This window comes from Lampetra planeri, chromosome 42 (assembly GCF_965212315.1).
Source record: "Lampetra planeri chromosome 42, kcLamPlan1.2.h2, whole genome shotgun sequence".
NCBI lineage: Eukaryota > Metazoa > Chordata > Hyperoartia > Petromyzontiformes > Petromyzontidae > Lampetra > Lampetra planeri.
The window spans coordinates 3,467,475-3,489,028 of record NC_136148.1 but is presented as its reverse complement, the minus strand read 5'-3'; the positions used below and the strand labels follow the sequence as shown (position 1 = coordinate 3,489,028).

Genomic DNA, 21,554 nt, shown 5'->3' with positions numbered 1-21,554 from the left:
AAATATAGGTTGTGTGTGTGTGTATATTTGTTGGGGAGCGGAGTCTAATTCTCGCTCACAAGCCAACACCAGTGACGATTATCTGTACTAGTCCTGGGCCTCTCCGAGTTCGACTCTTCCTTAAACGAGTACCTTGTGACGTATATATACATGTATGTTGAACTTCTTTCGCACCGTACGTAGCCCGCCGAGCTAATCGGAGGTGCGGTGTGTACACGCGAAACAAAGCGCGAGGGATACAAATGCGGCTGGGCATGGTGTTGGTCACCCACCCCCTCATGTGCTGTGCAGGCCTTCGTAGGTACCGCTCACTAACTGCACTTGCCCCATCTGTCTGTTAGAGGCTATTCTGGGATCTTCATCTTCCTATGTGTGTGACCCATGTGATGGACATTTTAGTGGTTCAAATGAACATATCTGTTGTGGGTGTACTGTCCATCAAATATCGACATTTACCTATCGTTTTATTAGTTTTGCTTTGTAATTTTTGGTGACCATAGTCACACTTGCAAATGAGACTCATCCTGTTTCTCCTGTGGTTTACATGCAAAATAAACTAAGCCGCGGTTGACTTCCCCACCAAGTGGCAAAGGCTCATTGCAGTGCACAACGAGCAAATTTTTCATTCGAAATCTCTGCGAGGATTGGCCAAGCGGAACCGTGGACCGCGGCGGTGTTTTCGCGAGCCTCTGCCGTTCCGCCAAACCGCTGCGAGCGCCGCTTATTTTCTCCGGAGGAACGTTCCGGCGCCCGCACGCACCAACGTGCGCCGCCACCCTTTCACCGGCCCCCTCTCTCCCCCGCAGGAGATGGCGGCGCTGTCGGTGTTCCTGCAGCCCAGCGCACAGAGGCAGTACCCGGCGCACTACATGGAGAAGGCCATCCAGACCTACAAAGACAACTGCAGGTGAAGCAACGCCCGTGTGCGTGTCCTGGGTTAACCGTGTACCCCCTTTTTCCACTGCGCTACCAAGCTGTGCCGAGCCGGTACGGCACAGCACGTCTTTGGAGAAGCCTTCTTGCAGCACATTATTAATTCTGAGTTTAAGAATTGCAAGGTGGGTTGAAATGATACGATTTTGAGAAGTGTTCGAAATACATTTCTATTGTTCTCGGAACGCAATTTTGCTGGGTAGTGAGCACCAAGCCTGATAGGCCCAGCGTAGGGGAATACGCGCGGCTCCCCAAACTCGTTGTTTTTCCACAGCGGAAGCCGGGCCGTGCCGCTGACATCGCACGCCACCACGTGTAGGTGACGACGCGGTGACGCGGTGTCCTCGCAGTATGCCGAGTGATGTCGTACACAATGAACGAGCCATTACCTTCACATCTGGCCTTGCTTGCTGGCTCCTGAGCCAGATACAGGTGGCTCGTAATTAAAAGCTCTCCTCTTTGGGCACATTGGTACGTTACTTTTCATATCTAAGTTCAGCTTTCCAAAAGCACCGCAAACTCCTATTGTCCACCTATAATAGCCGTCCTAGGTAACAAGAGTCAACCGTGTTTCCAACTGTTGTGCCCCTTGTGCGGCTGCCTCCAACTGTGCGTTGAACTTTTGTTAAATCTAATTACCTGAGCCCAACTTTGCAGCAGTCTTGATTCACTTATCCTGACATTTTCTGTAGGTCATTCCCAGTGAACGTTATAATGCCGCCGTCAAATGTGTGATGTTTAATATTTTCTCCCGGTAATATTCTCTGTCACTGGAGATGTGGCAAAGTTTCGGTGCTAATGCCTCTAATAACGTGAGCCACCTTACATGGCTGATGACTTAAATAGGTTTCTTAAAATAGGGTAAAAGTGTGGGCCTGAAATGACTTGCTCGTCACTGCTGACCGAAGTTCCTTTACAATTTGTAGCTCTGAAGAACCCTTTTAGAAGGAGGTGCACGTGTTTTGTCCATATGCACGTGTTGCATGACGTGTGCTTTACGTCAGTGTGCGGAGAGTGGTTTGCGGTTGTGCTCGTGGTGGTGGTGGTGGTGGTCGTTGTGGTGCAGGGCAGTGTCACGTGGTGCAGGGTACCGGGAGGAGCAGTGGCACAGCGGTTTAGCGTGCCGTGCTTCTTGAAACACGCTTGTAACAATGTACAGCCCTTTGTTAATGCTCTGCTGGGTGAAGGCTGCACGTTATTCTGCTGCATGCACAGCAGGGTGTGTTATTTGTAAACGTGCCCACCGTTAATACAACAACCTTAATCATAATAACTTTAGGGCAAGAAAAAAAAACCTGCAAATTCAATGTGATCTGATTTGGCACGATAGTCCGGGAGATTAAGCAAAAAATAATTCTGCAACATTTTTGTTCACGTGAAGGTGCAAGATACCATAATAGTAATGATAATCTAATAAAAGTAATGGAGAAATACCAAGGCACGACCCAATGCCGATGGTAAATCACCGAATCTGAAGGCCTCTTCGGTTTTATTACTCAGGCTTTATTAATGTCAGCCTGCGGCCACTGCCGCAACAAAAGCAGATAGAATCTGGCTCTCGCCCATGTCACGTCCAGCTGCGATAACTCTTGGCTTAACGTCATGGATGCTTGTCCCAGGAATGATAACGGTGAGGATTTGCATTCATAGGACGCTTAGCTACTCCGCTTAAGAACCATTTTTTTTTATCACGGGTCACTGAAACCTGCGTTCGATCCCAGAGGAACACGAGAGGTGCATGTAGGCTCAGTGTCTCTGACCTTTGAGTCACACCGCTGAATTGCCTTGCTTTTAGACCGTAGAAAATTGCAGGTGAAGTTTAGATTATATTATTGAGCATCGCAATATGTTCAGGAGCAAATACCAAAGTCGAGGCCTACCAGCCACTATAAGATGGCCTCATTGAGACAGAGTTTGTGTAGTTGTGATATTTTTCTCCTGAAGGAGCACAGAGTACAGTCATTTAGTCGATGATCCGTTGTTTGAGTTGCGTAGGCAACCGTTCCCCCCCCAACGCACGGCTTGCCATCAAGCAAACTAACCGCAGTGAACTCGTTTATACGGTACACTTAGGTTTTTTCGGTAAAGTCACGTAGGTAAAAAATAATACAAATAAAATAATAATAAATTAAAATAAATCAATTAAATCACGACGTTTCGGAGGCAACACAAGCTTCCTTCATCAGGTGTAAAAAGGCTTGAGTGGGCAGAGGTGGCGGAGGGAAATTAAGAAACTCGCACTGCTGTTTTCCACTGCCGTGCTAGGGAGATGGATTAGAACCGGCGACCTTTGGATTGCGGGTCCAGGGCGCTCGCCGTTCCACCACGGCACCTTCCCCATGGCAGCTTGCAAATGTACAGCACGTCATTATCAATCCACTGCTGGATTAGGGCCTTTTGTGAGCCCTACGAAACCCGCATGCCTTGGGAAGGCCGTCACACGCGCGACACTGGTCAAGGTCCTTCCCACATTGTGGATGGCCGTGTCGGGCCTTACTTGACCATACTTCACCGAGTTGGTCAGTGCGGGTTTCTGAAGCCGGAGAGCGTAGAGTTTGGGAGCGTTTAAACGACTGTCCAGCGATAGATTTTTCCGCGCTGCCTTCTGCCCACGACGTTATCCCCACACCTCCGATTAGCGCGGTTAGCTACGTGCGGCGCGGAAAAAGTTGTACATACACACGAAATCAACTTGCAGCTGGATTGATGTTTTGAAACATGTTCACTTTCATCATCATGGTTATCATATTTCTACTGCCGAAGTATTGAAGTATGTTTTCATCATACTGCTGCGAAGGTATTTAAATGTTTCATTTTATACGTCGACTCACGACCAATGTTACATATATCTCCGTATTAGCCTCCGATCACGTGTGCTGCGCAAAGCATGTCCAGCGTGCCGACCGTCACACGGCGGTAGGGTCCCTTGCCACCTGACCGCTTGTGCCTCCCCCTTCTCCTCCCCCGGCCCCCCAGGAACGGAGCCCTGGCCGAGCGCTGCACGATGCTCGCCGTGGAGATCCTCAAGAGCAAGGGGACGTTCTCGGACGCGGCCTCCATGCTCATTCGGTTGATCAGCGAGGTAACGGTCACCGCTGCTCACGTCGTCATCACCGTGATGTGAAGAGCTCTGTGCCCCCCCCCCCTTACCCTGACCTACCTCTCCCATTCCCTGGCATCTCTTGGACGCTTTCCAGCTCAGGCTGAGAACGAGTGGTTCGGATTTTGTGGTGCGTGTGGGTAGTATTTTTTGGCGCGAGTGGGTAGTATTTGGGGGCGTGGATGGGTAATATTTGGTGGCACAGGTGGATATTTGTTGGCGAGGGTGGGTAGTATTTTGTGGCGCGTGTGGGTAGTATTTGGGGGCATGAGTGAGTAGTTATCAGTGGTGCGGGTGGGTCATATTTGGTGGCGCGCGTTAGTAGTATTTTTTGGCACGAGTGGATAGTATTTAGTGGTGTGGATGTATAGTATTGGCTGGCACGAGGTGGGGGGGGTAGTATGTGGTGGCACGGGGTGGGTAGTATTTGGTGGTGCGTGTGGGTAGTACTTGGTGACGTGTATAGGTAACGTTCAGCTACAGGCTGCTTTGCGAGAGAGACCCGCGTACTCGCCCACGTCACCGCTCACCTGACAGGCCCATGTCAAGTGGAGATTTATCACGGATTGGCGTCTGAACCGAGATCGCCGGCCAAGGCTTTGGCCCGTGTCCCCCTCCCCTCCACTTGGTTACATTTTTGTTTCCCGTATTATTTAACGCCCTTCTTGATCTCGGCAATGCGCGCTCCTTCGCAAAGATGCCCTGTCGTTCATCATCTGTCAGAAACGGTGACGTTCATCAAGTTAACTCCACCTCTTCTGCCGGAGCAATTATCTGTAGAGCTCCGTGCCCCGACTGCGCGTCACTTCAAACGCCGCCTTGGGTTTTCCGCTCTCGGGCGCCGCAGGCAGGCTAATTCATTGACGATTATAACTCAAACATCAGTTCCTCATTATTGCAACAGCGGTGGTGGCGGAGGTGGCGGGTTAACGACACATTTATATTTTCACTGTCTAACCCAAAAAAACTTTCGTGACTAATTATGATGATGCACCAGTGCTGTACCCTACCATACTAGTTCCCCTTGGAAGCATGATGCTGATTGGTGTTGTTGATTGATGATGTTAATAATCGTACTTTAGCACGTTTGTTGTTCATGCCATTCTTATTTATTATAGTCCTGGAATGGGATTTTGGATCAATTAAATGTTCAGCGTGTGTGAGGAAACTGGAGAGCCTGGAGAAAACCCACGCGAGCAGTGGTTTAGTTAACTTTGTTTAACCAACTGAGAATTCGAAGAGACCAGGGATTTTCCTATTTGCAAGAGTGACCTGAGGCATATTAGTCTTTCGGTAAAGTCACGTAGGTAAAAAATGAAATTAAAATTAATACAAAATAAAACAATAAAATCACGACGTTTCGGAGGCAACACAAGCTTCCGTCTTCAGGTGAAACTTTCACAGTGACAGTTTCACCTGAAGCTTGTGTTGCCTCCGAAACGTGATTTTATTGTTTTTATTTTTTATTAATTTTAATTTCATTTTTTACCTACGTGACTTTACCGAAAGAACTAAGAGTATGAATCCTTGCAGTCACGAAAGCTTCAAATCTAGAAGCATATTAGTCTGCCAGTGGAGGCTCATAATTGCTGCTGTGTGTAATCCAAATTGAACAGTTTTTCAGGTAAATGTTTGTTTATTTTTTGCTAATGCCGTACCATGACGCCAGCGTGCAGTGGGCCTACCCGTGTTTGTACGACGTTACGGGATATATTGAACTTCCGCTGTGAAGCTTATAGCGGCACACCAGAATCGAACCACGAAAGTTTGCAACAAGCGGCGAACGCGCTACGGCGAGGCCAATTCGTCGATTGAAAGTCACGATCGTGATTATTATTATTATTGTTGTTCTTGGTTGCAGTATTTCACGTAGGCCAGCGGGGAGGCCGCGTTTGCAACCGAGGTTTCTCTCTTTCTCTTCATCGTGTGGCCCAGGACTCGGACCTCCGTTCGGCCCTTTTTCTGGAGCAGGCGGCTCACTGCTTCATCAACATGAGGGTCCCGCTCGCGCGCAAGTTTGCCTTCCACATGATCCTGGCGGGACACCGCTACAGCAAAGCCAGTCAGGTGAGCCTCTCTCATCTCTCGCCGCGGTGGCTAGGAGATGTTAACTTCCTTGCCTGGTATGCAGGAGGTCGTGGTTTCGATCCCGAACCCTGAAGCCTGTAAATTTGTAGTTTACATGTCTTTGTCCCCGTGATTGTGTGGATTTTTTTCCAGGTTGCTATATATTTGCAGATGATAAGCCACTTTGTTGAGTTATCGTTTGTGATAGCCAGGCCGCTTCTGAAAAACCACTATATAGCCCAGTTGGCCTTACCTGGTAAAATTCAAATAGTTTATAGTGTAATTTAGTCATCTCTGTGGATGCCACGCACGTGGGCCTGTAATCCAGAGCATTGGAGACAGCCACACGGACGTTGCGGGATTTACCGGAGGCTTACGGGGGGAGTCTTTAGCTCATTTGGGTACATGATAGAAATGACCAAATCATTCAGCGGAAAATAACATCGCCTTCATATATCTGTCGCTCCGTTGTAAAAAAAAAAAATTGACATATCCCATCAAAAAAGCACTGGGATTGCATAATTTCAGCAGCGTTAACAAGAATTATTGAGCACCCAAAAAAATAATATGAGAAGCCGTAAACGGGCAAAAGACATGTTCATGGAAATAAGGGGTATTTCGCGAACACGTGGTGATTGGAGCGATGACCGAACCGTAAATTCGCCACTGTGGCTCATGGCCTTCCCCCTTCCGTCGCAGAGGAAGCACTCCCTGCGCTGCTACAGCCAGGCACTGCAGGTCTACAAGGGCAAGGGCTGGTCGCTGGCCGAGGACCACATCAATTTGACCATCGGGCGGCAGTCCTTCACCCTGCGGCAGCTCGACAACTCCGTGTCGGCGTTCCGCCACATCCTCATCAATGAGAGCCGGCAGTCGCCCATCCAGCAGGCCGCGTTCCTGCGCGAGTATCTCTACGTGTACAAGGTACGCGGGCTGTGAGACATGGCACGAGTATCTCTACGTGTACAAGGTACGCGGGCGTGAGACACGGCACGAGTATCTCTACGTGTACAAGGTACACGGGCGTGAGAGACTGCGCGAGTATCTCTACGTGTACAAGGTACGCGGGCGTGAGACACGGTACGAGTATCTCTACGTGTACAAGGTACGCGGGCGTGAGAGACTGCGCGAGTATCTCTACGTGTACAAGGTACGCGGGCGTGAGAGACTGCGCGAGTATCTCTACGTGTACAAGGTACGCGGGCGTGAGAGACTGCGCGAGTATCTCTACGTGTACAAGGTACGCGGGCGTGAGAGACTGCGCGAGTATCTCTACGTGTACAAGGTACGCGGGCGTGAGAGACTGCGCGAGTATCTCTACGTGTACAAGGTGCACGGGCGTGAGAGACTGCGCGAGTATCTCTACGTGTACAAGGTACGCTGCACGTGGCTGCCTGTAATCCAGCACTACGCCGCACTTGGCTGCCTGTAACACAGCACTGAGAAGGCAGCAACAAGGGTTGGTGGGTCACACACACATGTTGTGAGACTCCCTTCCTACGGGCGTCGAGGAGGTTGCCGTACCCCTGGCTCACCAGAAGAAGGCAGGACATCTGTTCCATCTGTAGGAGGGAACAGACACAGAATTATAATTGTAATCAGGCCGCGCACAGGTCGTTTTAGTCGCAGCTCGCATCCATAAACTCCTGAGTTTATGCTCCTCGTGTGTGCGAGCCGTGTATATGTCCTGTATATGTACCCGTGTACATGATATCGCACCGGGACGTCGCTTAGTATAAGAAGCAATCTGGTCTTTGGTTTGCTCCGTGTTTCATTTCAGTGTTGTTGTATGTCACGGTGACATAACGCATTGTGTAACATAAGCCGATAGTTTTTTTTTTGCCGTTTGTGTAACTGCGTTATTATTTCGCTGTGACATAACTGGGGGGGTGATGTGGCCAAAGCGGGGAGTTGCAGAGGTTCGTGGTTTGAGCCCAATGGTCGCCCTGGTTAATACTGCGATGTGTATGAAGCATAACAAAAATTACGCTCCGCATGCTTTTGTATTTAGTTTGTTGTCCTTCCCCCGCACCTCCGATTACCACGGTTAGCTACGTACGATGAGAAAGAAGTTAATCCCATGTACGTTCATACATTTGTGTCCGTAAGCGAGACGCTGCGTTGTGCCGCCGTGTGTTTGCGCGTGCATAGCACGTGAGCGGCGCGGGACCGGAGGACCCGCTCCCGCAGCTGCCCCTGCCGTACGTCGACAGCGCCGCCACGCGTCTCTTCCTCGGCCACGACCACAAACCCGCGCAGGGTGAGGCCTCCATGGCGTCGCCGCGCTACGCACGGCACGGCGGGAGCACACACGCGCGAGAAAAAAAGGCGCACGCGAACACAGGCACACGGGCACACACGTGTGACGATAATAATAAAGGATATTTTTAGGGTTAGGTCACGTGAATTTTTAATGTGTCGTTAAACCCACCACCGCCCGACACAGCCAATTGCTTAGGTGTTTATATTGGTCGCGAAAGCCTACGTGTTAAAGGTGTTTGTTGTTGCTTTGGAGACGGGGAGGTCGATGATCGATGTTCGGTCGCCGCGTTGATGTCAATCGTCGTGATTTCTCACTTGACAAAGAGTGAGTAATCACGACGAATGTGAGCCGCGTGAAGGCTGCCATCTTGGTAAGGTTTGTCACCTGAACAAAAAGTGACAATTAGCTATTACTTCAGCACACCGGTGTGGCGGAGAGTAAACTCATCACACTTTGAGTACGACGTTTAGCTGGTGATTAAAAACAGCTTCATGAGACGATTTGCCACAATTGTGAAGAAGCCTTCCTTTATTATGAATTATGTTATTCGCGAAAGCCTACGTGTTTAACTTGCATATCCATTGGAAGTCTTATTCTATTGCGGAAGGCCGCAATATGTCCAGGAGCTAAATGCCAATGTCGAGCACTGCTCGCCACGACGGGAGGTGTGACCCCCCCCGCCTCACTCCAAACCCCTCACCGCCCCCCTCGCCTCTCCCCGTTGTCCCGGCGCGGCAGGCGAGATGCAGGCGGCGACTCACATCTCGCTGGACCAGGAGTACGACCGCGAAGCGGCGGTGCAGTGGCGCGAGCTGGAGGAGGTGTTGGTGTCGGCGGCGACGGCCGCGCGGGGGGGGCGGCAGCGGCGGCGGCCCCACGTCCGCCTCCTCCTCGGCCCTGGCCCCCTACCAGCAGTGCCTGAGCGCGCACACCGACAACACGCGCCCGCCCGTCGCGGTGCTGCACGGTGGGTGCGCCGTGCGCACGCGGGTATGTGTGTGGTGTGTGTGTGTGTGCAGGGAGCGGTAGTGTAGCGGTTGGTGTGCTGAGCTACGAACCTGGCTGTCCCAGCTAGATTTTCACTCAAAGCCGACACCGGCGACGATTATCAGAATCAATGCCTGAGCCTCCCCTCGGGTGATGAATGTGACTCAAATGAGTACCTTGTGAGATGTGTAAACATCGCCACTGGTGAGACAAAGGCAGTCGGGCGTGCTGCTGGCCACCCACCCCCTTGTGTGCCATGCCGGCCTTCATAAGTGTTCGCTAACAACACTTGCCCCAACAGTCTGTTAAGGCTATACGGGGGGATTTTTGCCATTGTGTGCATGCTTTGCACCTGGGTTTTTCCCGGGACCTCCTGCCAGCCGGGGCGTTCGACACTTCACGTGGCCTTAAAGTGCACATAGCCTGGCACAAGTGCCGTGGTGATGTCACCGGCACTTAGTTTGGCGAATGGCGGTTATCGTTTTTGTTGTGCACGTGTGTGTGTGTGGAGCGGTGGCTGAGTGTTTAACGCGACGTGCTATGAACCCAGCTACCTGAGTTCGATTCCCGCTCACGGCCAATAGCAGTGATGATTATCTGAACCACCTGTGTGTGAGCGCATGCCCAAGACGCACATCCCCCTTTGCGTACGTGTGTGTTTCCGCGTGAGCAATTCTCTGCTCGGTCGACTCCTGAAACAACAAACCCCAGGCTGTCTTAATAATTATAGACTGGCTTTGCCGGCTTGGAACGGCGTTCACTCTTGAAGGGCATTGAGCCGAGTCGAGGCCCCGATCGGCCGTTCAAACCCTCGCGACCTCTTCCCGTTCAAATGAGCGCCAACACAGAGCTTCGGGTGATTATCGTCCGTCCCGCAGGAAATAAGTAACGTGCAAACAAATAATACCCTTCAGCGGTCACGCTTTGATTGTTTTTACAAAGCCGGGGAGGGGAGGAGGGGGGCGCCGTGGAGAGGTGTGGCGCGATGCATACGCGCGCCGTTTCAAGCTGTTTGTAAGAGGCTTAACGGTGTGCTGGCGCACGCAGACAGGCAGCGACGCCACCTCCGCCACTGCCCCCCCCCATCACAGAAGAGACGGTGGTCTTTACAGCCATGCTGCTGCCGCTGCTGCGGCGATTGGACCGTAGCTTTTTGGGTCAGCGCCGCTGATCGGAGATGGATTTAAAAGGTTGGCGCTGAACAGCTGCCACCGTCTGTCAAGTTTAGGCCGAAGTAACACAATTATTTCTTAATCTGGCAAAATTCCCACTTTGAGAAAGACAAATGAAGAAAACTAAAACTAAACTACTTAAATGTTCCACCATTGGAACCTCATTTGCCAGTAAAAAATATGATAATTGGTTTTTTACCCAATTGTCATATTTTTTAATGGCAAATGAGGTTCCAATGGTGTAAATGCTTACCCCGAGCTCTCATACTCTGATGGTGCATTGTCTTTGAGTTGTGCGCCTTTTGGCGTCATCTGGTCCAACCCATGTGAGACTAGTCTCTAAGGAAAGCTGTCTATGGTGTGGACCAATCAACTTCAAGGACAGTGCATACATTATCAGAGTTATTTTTTTGTTTGCATTATGACTGCAGGTATTGTAGTCTATGCAAACATGACTCCTTGTAAAAAAGGTGTCAGATTTGTTGCCAGATAGAAGGGTAAAAAAACAATTACTTAAATGTTATCGGGTAAGTCCCACTAAGCTTATATAGCTGTTTTTCAGAAGAGACCTGGCCTCAAATTATCCCTCAACAAAGCGGCTCATCATCTGGACATGTAAAGCAGCCATTTACTCTAAACGAACATTGATTCTAAATGTGGAGGGAAAAACCGGAGGACCCGGAGAAAAATCCACGCGGCCACGAGGAGACAAAACTCCAAATATACAGAAGGCGTCAGGGTTAGGATTTAACCCACGACCTCCTGTATCCCAGGCGAGGTAGTTAACATCTCGCCCACCGTCGCAAACATTACTCTCCAGAGGTGGGACAAAGTCATTGTTATGCAAGTCCAAGTCGAGTCGCAAGTCATCAAATTCATGACTCGAGTCTGACTCGAGTCCACATCTCATAGGTGGGACAAAGTCATTGTTATGCAAGTCCAAGTCGAGTCGCAAGTCATCAAATTCATGACTCGAGTCTGACTCGAGTCCAAGTCACATGACTCGAGTCCACACCTCTGTTACTCTCACAGGCAGGGCATGTGGGAAAGTGCTGCTGCCTCCCCTCGTGTATGGCCTAATGGTCGCTTGAATGTATCTGATAGCGAGTTCTGTGATTCCCGCTTTTGCGGGGCCCTTCTCTAACGTGAGAGACCGGAATGGAATTATTCTCACGACGTGGTGCCGATATACATAATCGAGAGAAAATTGTGGAAAAAAGACCAAAAAAATTCCAATATTGGCGTCGCTTTTTACAGGCCACACTTAGAAAGTCAATACCAGTCCACGGGTTTGCCGATTTAAACTAAGCGCTATTTAAAAATTCACTCATGTTGATTTGCCCAACATGTTACGGTGAAACGTGTAATCTATGTATAAAGTCACTGGATTGGACGTCTTTGAAAAAGAGCGTCGTACCTCATCGGATTCCTCCAGTCCACACGAAGATTCTGATTCTGAAAATTGAGACATCTTTAGTGGAGAAATCCGTGGTCTCATCTGCAGGCACGGTTTTGTGCCGCGTGTGCTAGGAATTTACCGTCGATTGGGATGCACGCTAGCTCAGTCCCGTAACTTGTTGTTAATTACATTTTCTAATTTCCATTCCAGTGCCTACTTGTTATCATCCTTGTCTCAGAGGACCAACGTCAAATAAGTTTACTTAATATTTACTTTCTCATTCGGGATTCCCAGCAGTACCCCAAGTTTTTTCCCCCACCGCACCCACCCACCCACCCACCATCTCCGCCCCCCCTTGCACGACCCCTGCGCTCGTTAATCCACGCTCATCGTAATTAATTGAACTTAATTATTCCATCGCTGTGCCAGGGGGGAAACGCTGGGTCCGGTCGACTTTACGTCCGACCGTTGCCTCTTAATTAAATCCTCGCTTGCGCAAGCGCCCGTCGCTCAACCCCCACCGCTCTCTCCCAACCCCTTGCGGCGCTCCACTTGGACACGCGCCGATAATCGACGTCATTGGCGTCAGCTGTGCGTGGGACTGGGGGGGGGGGACAACCTGGGGGTCACCCCCTAATTAAGAGCGCTAATTTCCGCTCGCGTGAGGTTGCGTTTGCGCGCTTTCTTTAATAGTTTCCAGGCTGCTACTTTTAACAACAATCGTTTCTCTTGGCCTCCCCCCCGCCCCCCAACCTTGACCTATAAATTGATGTCAAAGGATTGGTAGTGGTGGTGGTGGTGGCCGCAGCAATATAACGATTCATCATCATCATTGTGATCGTTAGCCGGCGGACGGCGGCGGTGGTCACGCTGCACGTGGCTGCCACGAATCCAGCACTTGGGAGGCAGCAGCGAGGGTTGGCGGATCGCCGCTCAGATATCGTGAAACTCTCATCTCCCCGTGGGTGTCGAGAAGGTGCCGTATCGCTGGCTCGCCAGGAGAAGGCGGTACAGCAGCATGTGGATCGTCCGTGCCCATCTGTACAGGGGAGAGTGTTGCCCCCTCGCACGTCTAGCATATTCTCCGGGTGCTCAGGTTTCCTCCCACATGTGTAGAGGTGTAGTGGGTGACATCACGTCACGTGTGCCCTCAGAGAGTGGCGTCAGGCGGGCCGTGGGGATGGTGACGTCATGCCCCCGGGGGGGGGGGGGTATTTAAAGGGGGACCCGGGATGTAACCGGGGTTCGTCGGGGGTAGGAGTGGGGACTCGGGTAGTTGGTCTTCACACGAGGCTAGGGGAGGCTACTCCGCCCGACCGGCCGAGGTTGGGGGTAGTCCCGGCCCGGGGCAGGGTGGGGAGCCGGGTTAGCCGGGGTGTAGGGATCCGAGTACCCTGTCCCTTGGGGAGTTATTGGCTAGGGGGGGTTTTGGTTCGGTGTAATCCCTTAACAACCTGGCGTAAGCCCTTAATAAACGTGGCGTGAGCCCCTAACAGCAACCTGCCGCGGAGTCGTGAATAGCGCTACAAGACATGTATAAACGCTCATTAGCTGGGCTGAAAATATCTTCGCATATAGAGGAATGCAGAGATTGGGCGGCTGTTGGTGCCGGCTCGCCGCCCGACTGCTGCCTTCCCCGCTTGTCCACGATGCCTCGCCGAGAGCGAGACGAACACTATGCGGCGCTTTACCAGTTGACGTTATTGTTTCATTCATAACCATCGGCAGTGGTCAGTCCGCTGCTGGATGAAGGCCACCTTATTGTATCACCATCTCTCGCCGTCTCGCGATTAAAATCGGTCTGTTACGCCTCGCACAACGGGATCCAAGAAATGCAAAGGAACATCAGTCTTCCTTTAGGACTCAAGGACTTACAGAATTACAAACACAGACGGAGGCATAGACCCGAACCATTGAACCTCTGCAACGACGACGCTGAGCGATCGCCTCGCCACTTCTGCTCCGCACGAGCGATCGAACAGTGGGTACCGCGCGCTCGACGAGAGGGCCAAATCGTTCGCTTTTGTTCACTTGAATCAAAAAAAGTTTCCTTCCGAGCGGCTGAGCGGTGACGTTTTGACTACCGGCCCTCTGAGGGTTGTGTGGGGAGGGGGTCGTCTCGTAGCGTTCAGCTATTCACGCGCTCCCCCCACCACCTCCCGTCCCCCCATCCCATCCACCGCGCTGACTTGGCAGTTGGTGTGGTGTGGAAGCATCAGCACTGGGGAGACAAAGGCGGAGTGGCGTGATGCCAGCCAGCCACCCACTCGTGTGCCGTTCCAGCCTTCATGGGACTTATCCCCCGAAGTCTGTTGAGGCTATGCGGGGGATCTTTGTCTTTGTGTTGCTGCTGTGCACCATGTTGGCCCGGGAATGTGGCCTTTGTTCCTGGCCCCCGTGCCGCCGCGGGATAGTTGATACGGGCAGTTGGCGTGCCTGCACACTTGAGTGCACCAGTGGGCGAGCCAGACGATTGCGTCAGGCTCAGCGGAGCCACTTAGTACTACTGATGAAAGCACCATACAGCAATGGATTGAAACTAATTGGGGCAGAGCCTTGAACATTACCCCCTCATTATATATTATTGGGTTGTATCCGTGTACTCCGAATTACAGCTTCATGCTGAAATATCGTGAATAGAACTTGCCTAACATCCTGATGCAGGATCCTCCCCTACCTCTCATCTCACTCTACTCCTCTACACACACTCCCCTACCTCTCCCCTCTCATCTCACTCTACTCCCCTCCACAAACTCCCCTACCTCTCCCCTCTCATCTCACTCTACTCCCCTCCACGAACTCCCCTACCTCTCCCCTCTCATCTCACTCTACTCCCCTCCACACACTTTTCTACCTCTCCCCTCTCATCTCACTCTACTCCCCTCCACACACTCCCCTACCTCTCCCCTCTCATCTCACTCCGCTCCCCTCCACGCACTCCCCTACCTCTCCCCTCTCATCTCACTCTACTCCCCTCCACGAACTCCCCTACCTCTCCCCTCTCATCTCACTCTACTCCCCTCCACGAACTCCCCTACCTCTCCCCTCTCATCTCACTCTACTCCCCTCCACGAACTCCCCTACCTCTCCCCTCTCATCTCACTCTACTCCCCTCCACACACTCCCCTACCTCTCCCCTCTCATCTCACTCCGCTCCCCTCCACGCACTCCCCTACCTCTCCCCTCTCATCTCACTCTACTCCCCTCCACACACTCCCTTACCTCTCCCCTCTCATGTCACTTTACTCCCCTCCACCCACTCTCCTACCTCTCCCCTCTAATCCACTCCCCTCCACCCACTCTCTTGCCTCTCCTCTCTCATCTCACTCTACTCCCCTCCATTAACTCTCCGCTCCAGCAACCCCAAGGCTTTTTGTTGAAGCCCACACACAGCCTTTGCTCAGTGGGATATCGCTCATTCTTTGCTGCCCCCATGGTCTGGAACTCCCTTCCCCAAGCCATCTACGCTGTTGATTCCCTGCCCCTGTTCAACTCGACACTCATGACTTTCTTCTTCTCTGCTGATGACCGACTGCCTCTCTCTCTCTCTCTGTATAAAATGAATGATCCCGGAGCGTCTTGACAGCGGCCGCTATATACATCCATGTTGTATTGTTTCCGATAAAGGCTGTTGGTTTTTACCGATACCCATTATTGATGTCTCGTGTGTGTGTGTGTGTGTGCTTTCAGAGCCCATCACGGTGGAGGTGTGCTTCAAGAACCCCCTGAAGATCCCGCTGGTGCTGACCGACCTGGCGCTGCTCTGGAAGTTCCAGGCACGGGATTTTCTCTCCCCGGCGCCGGCCGACACCTCGCCATCCGCCGTCACCAACGAGAAGGTGAGACGTCGCGCTCTTCATCATCGAACTCGTCGTCGTCGTCGCACTCTTCATCGTCATCGCCCTCATTGCCGCCCTCGTCATCACCCTCGTCGCCGCGCTCGTTATCGCCCACGTCGTCATAGCCCTCGTCATCACCCTCGTCGTCGTCACGCTCATCATCACACCCGCCATCGTGGTCGCCCTTGTCATCACCCTCGTCGTCGTCACGCTCATCATCACACCCGCCATCGTGGTCGCCCTTGTCGTCACCCTCGTCGTCGTAGCCCTCGTCATCATCCTCTTCATTACCCTTTTCATCGTCGCGCTCGTCGTCACGCCCACCATCGTCGTAGCCCTCGTCGTCGTGCTCGTCATCGCCCTCACCGCCCTCGTCGCGATCGTGACCGCGCCACCAGTCTCAAAGGGCAGGTCCATGTCGTGATGCAGAGAGCGGCATTGTCGGCACTCGCCTAGCTTCTCAACGTCACCGGGTGAGGGCCTGATATGGCCCCCGTGTCTTCGTTTCACACGGCCGGTGTCTTCGTTTCACGCGGCCCGCCTGTTCGCGTGTTTGTTTTTCGAGTCCGGTGCCTTTGCTGAAAATGTCCTAGGGCAAAAAAAAAAAACCCTCCAAAATTGCATTCCGCTTGCCCTTCAGTGCCCTGTTGTTGTTGTACATATAAGTAAAGGGGCAGCCCTGCAATTGCCTGCTAATGCCACTGCTGGCAGAAAAATGGGCCCCCACTTAAGGGAGAGCTCTAACGAGCCCACTCTCCAGGGGGCATGTTCTGCCTGCTCTTCCACCCTGGCACCAGATGTCATGGAAGAGGTGGGAGGTACACACACACTTGACCCCACCGCTCGCAGCTTGCCGGATCGGCTTACTGTGGTGTAGCCATCTCAACCCCTGGGTGGACAGGCGGAGGTGGGGGGTGGGGGGTGGGCAACTTAAAAAAACTTGTACCGTCGTTTTTTTACTTCCGCGCCAGGAGAACTGATTGGGGTGCCGTTGCGGCGAGATGTTAACTACCTCGCCTTGTGTACAGAAGGTTGTGGGTGCGATCGCCTGTATATTTGGAGTTTGCATGTTCTGTCTCTCCCCACGGTCGCGTGGATTTTTCTCCGGGACCTCTGGTTTTTCCCTCCACATTAAGAAACATCCGTTTAGATTATTTGGCTGCTATACATTTCCACATGATGAGCCACTTTTGTTGAGCTATTATATGTGGCCAGGTCACCTCTGAAAAAGAGCTAATAGCTTAAACCTGGATAAACAAATAGGATCTCAGTTGTGCCCGTATAATGTGATTTTTTTATGCAGTAATTGGTCACCAGGCTGAGACGAACTCTCTATTCTTGAGAACCCAGTTTCACCACTGTGGTTGGGCGGCTGATACCTGAATTCGAACCCAGGACCTCTTCTTGGTGGTCACCCGCTAGGCACCTGACCAGCCCCCACCCCGTGCCACCGCCATCACCATCACCATCTCACACGTCCTCTCTGTTCCCACAGATGCCAGCAGGAAGTGACCTCATCCACACGGAAGTCAATCCTGAGTTTGTTCTGCAGAGCGAGGAGACCAAAACCGTGAGTTGACCCGCTCGCACATTCACTAACACAGCAGCCCTTCAGGTGACCTCTCATCCGCACCTCCGTTTAAGCACGGTTGGCTACGTACAGTGCGAAAGAAGTTCAACATGCGTACATCCACACGGGTGGTACATTCCCACCAGCCCCGGTGCAGGGTGATGCTCGTCACATGGCAGTCAAACAGTTTTCTCTGTTTTTTTTACTTCTTACCATTGGTATTTATCCAAAGAAAGTGTAAATCTAAACTGTATGTGATGGTCAATTTTGTTGTTGTTTTTGCGGTCATTGGTGAGAACCCGGTTTAATCACGGGGGCGCCTGAAATCTAGAGCCAAAGCCAGAAATTCATTGGTGCGAGCTTGGCATGGGACTGACTGACGAAACGGACTGACGGACCGACAACGGAATGACTAACTGACTGATGGACTGAATAACTGATGGACATACAGAATGTCTAACTGACTGACAAATGTAATGACTGACCGACTGAGTGACTGACAGACGGAATGACTGATTGATGGGCGGCATGACTGACAGACGAACGGACGTGCTGATGGACGGAATGTGTAATGGACTGACTTGACTGATTGATGACCAAATGGATGGATGCGGTTGACACTTTACTTTGCGTGGTTTGCCCTGGGTGAGTAGTTCGGGCTGCTGAACGTGATTCTTCTTCCAGAGCACCACGACCGCTCTTGCCCATGGTGTATGTGCGAGAGAAAACATGCCTTATCCTACACAGTACAGCCATCAAGAGAAGGCAACCAGAGAAAGCACGCCTTATTCACCACAGTATTGCCTTGTCCACGCAGAGAAAGCATCCAGAGAAAAGCACGCCTTATCCTCCGCGGTACAGCCCTTGTTGTCCATCCACCTCTGTTTCGTGTGGCTCCTCCTAACATCGCGAACCATTCCAAAATGCATTCCATCGAGGAAGTCCCAAATCCGTCGCCGTGCTCCCGTGTGCGTGGTGGCGCAGGCGAGACTGCGTCTCTTGCCGAAGCAGACGGGGGAGCTGCACATCTTGGGCCTCGTCTACAGCCTCAGCACCCTTCCCTCGGCGGCCGTCGACCCCAAAGATCCCATGAGCGCAGGTTCGCTCGCGGGGCGACCAACACTACGCCGCCTGGGATCTCGGGCTCATGCCGCGAGATTCGATTGCATTGTCGCGTTGCAGCCAAGGTTGAATACGTTAAGAGCGTTCCAACTCTCCGTATGTAACATGCTCGGATGGGTGGGGGGTTAGGGGGGGCAAGATGTCACTATCTCACCTTGGATACAGGAGGTCGTGCGTTCGATCCCAACACTGACGCCAGAAAATTTGGAGTTTGCGTGTCTCTCTCTCCGCGTGGTCACGTGAATTTTTCTGCAGGTTCTCCGGTTTTTCCCTCCACATTTTGAAAAATACATTTTGCGTGTTTGGCTGCGATAAATTTCCGCGTGAGAAGCCACTTCCATGAGCTATCATTTGTGATAGCCAGGTCGCGTCTGAAAAATAACTATATAGCTCAGTGGGGCCTCACCTGGTAAAATATAAAAAGAATAGTTTAGTAGTTTACTCTGGTTCAGATGATCCAAAATGAATTTAACTTAAGTATGGAGTTGTTGCTACTTGGGATTTGCCCTACAGAAATCTGTCCACTTTCATCCGAAGGGTTTCCAAAAAACACAGAGGAAAAGGCTCCGCTAAAAGTTTGTCACGTTTGTCACGTGGCGCTATTGTCGCCGATGTCACGCTCCGGAGGACGACGCCGCGCGTGTTGGCAAAGTGTTTGCCGATTGCACGCGGTGCGCGTGAATTTTCTTCAACACGGGACAATGACGACGACGATGATAACAACAACAATGATAACAAATCGGATTTCTCGCATTGCGTTGAAGAACCACGTGAACGGCGCCTTTCGGGAAAGCAGTGCTCGAACGGAGGAACGTCCACTCCATTTTAACTGATGGTGTGACGTGAAATTAAGTGACGCATCAGACCGATGACAAACAAAACGGAGCTCTACTTTAGTTGGTCGCCCCCCCCCCCCTTCCCCCCCGATAGTCATCACCAGTGTTGCAATGGTCAGCCGCTTGGGTTAAGCTAATCAGAGGCTTCTATGAAATAAATAAAAGTTTCTGCTCTACGAATAATTTCCTCTTCCTGGGTCCGCTCTTCCTCTCCAGTTGCTGGCCGCCAATAGTTTGACCCACGCCAAGAAGAGATTCACATGCGGACACTTTTGTGATTTTGCACGAACACTCGTTCACTTTATATGTGCGTTGAACTTTGCATGTACCGTACGTAGCCAACTGTGCTTATCGGAGTAATCATGGGTGTAATCATTAAGTGACTTTTTCGTGCTGGTGGTGGTGATGCAGGCTATGTATGTGAAGCATAGCACCTTTGCGGTAGCCCTGTGGTGTACGAATGGGAAAAATGCCAAATGTGACTGATTATTGTTACAATTAGTTCTAGCCTAGGTCTTGTCGGCTTCTGTGGGGCTAGATTGTGGGCTGTACAGCAAACGCCATTGTTGTACTGTAGTACACTCCCAATATCTGTGTTCCCCGCCTTCACCAACCTACCACTGACCTACTCACTGGCTTACCCACTCACCCACCTGCTCACCAACTCACTCTCCCACTTACTCAGCTACCCACTTACTCACTGACCTACTCACTCACCCACTTACTGATTCACCCACTCACTTTCCCACCCACCCACACATCCACCTATCCACCCACTCATTCATCCAACACTCACCCACTCCACTCATCCGACACTCACCCACCCGCGTCTCGCTGTGCGCGTGCAGTGAAGGTGCCGGGAAACGGAATGGTGGTGCGTGGCCGCCAGGACCTGGAGGTGCAAGGCCCTCGGCTCAACGGCACGCTGGCCGAGAAGACGACCGTGCAGTACGGGCCCGACCGGCGGCTCGACCCCCTCGTCACCCCGCCGATGCCCCTGCTGCAGGTGCCACGTCGCTACGACAACTCGGGCTTGTGCCCCGGCTCGCGCCGCAGTGGGTTCGCTCGACGTTGCAGAGCTACGTAGCGTTGTCGTAATGCGGTCGCACATCTATGACGCCGTGCGTAAAACGGTGGCCGTGTTTATTCGCAGTCATCGCCGTCGCCCGCCCCCCCTCCGCCACTACTGGCAGGCTGGCACCCGCTGTCAGGCCAGGTGCTGAGTTGCTTGAGCCGCACAGGGACAGCTGCCACTTGGGGGGGGGGGCGGTGAAGGGGGGTCCCCTAGGTTCGACCACACTGCCAGCAGCGCATCCCTACTGGTAGATTTTTGCCCTTCCTCCATGTGTATTGAACTTCTTTCGCACCGTCCGTAGCCAATCGGAGATGTGGGGGAAGGACAACAAAACTTAAAAACAGCAAGCAGAGCGGTGCCTTTCCCGGCCCAAGCACTTGGGCGGATGGCATTGCTCCGTTAGATTGGCTGACCGCCCATACCAGATGAGTGTAGGTTTTTGTGATCGTGGATGCCATTGCTCGGGTAGGTTGTTTGACCGATTATCTTTGCTATAAAAGTTGAGTGCGAACTGCAACCTTGGACTGGGTGCCACAGTGGCAAGATGTTTAAATACCTCACCTGATATACAGGAAATGGTTGGTTTGATCCCGACCCTGACCCATCTATATTTGGAGTTTGCGTGTCTCTCTCCCCGTGGTCACGTGGACTTTTCTCCGGGTTCTCTGGTTTTTCCCTCCACATTTAGAATCAACATCACGCGTTTAGAGTGTTTGGCTGTAATAAATCTCCACGTGATGATGAGCCACTTTGTGGAGATAACATTTGTGGCCATGTCACTTCTGAAAAAGATCTCTACAGTAATAACTGCAACTGATTTAACACCTCCGATTGGCACGGTTGGCTATGTACTTTGCGCAAAATATGTTCAACATACAGATAACTGGGCGCAATTTGAAATTGCTAATTTGAAAGGTGCTTTATTATTATCAATGCTCGTTATGACCAAGCAGCTGTGATGATCCACACACACATTGTTATAATATGTTTAGCTTTCCCTTTGATCTCACAGTGATTTTATGCAGTGTTGTGTTTCACGACTAATTAATGTATCACTCCACAGTTTTTCACCCTCAAGGGGGGAACCCGCTATCATCAACTCGTTCCTCATTCCCATTAAATGTTGCTGAAGGTCGTTGGAAAAGACGGTGGCATTGAGATGTGGCCTTGATTTATTTCACGCATCAAAAC

General features: G+C 51.7%; 1 protein-coding gene across 1 annotated transcript in view; it reads left to right on the top strand.

The window, feature by feature from the left end:
• Positions 1-21,554, top strand: part of TRAPPC8 (trafficking protein particle complex subunit 8) — a 56,210-nt gene that overhangs the window by 14,966 nt on the left and 19,690 nt on the right. Inside the window, 11 exon segments of the mRNA XM_078613783.1 lie at positions 807-907; positions 3,910-4,015; positions 5,969-6,100; positions 6,800-7,024; positions 8,252-8,360; positions 9,102-9,214; positions 9,216-9,330; positions 15,612-15,760; positions 17,256-17,330; positions 18,315-18,429; positions 20,137-20,294. Of these exon segments, the coding sequence (XP_078469909.1) occupies positions 807-907; positions 3,910-4,015; positions 5,969-6,100; positions 6,800-7,024; positions 8,252-8,360; positions 9,102-9,214; positions 9,216-9,330; positions 15,612-15,760; positions 17,256-17,330; positions 18,315-18,429; positions 20,137-20,294 (1,398 nt within the window).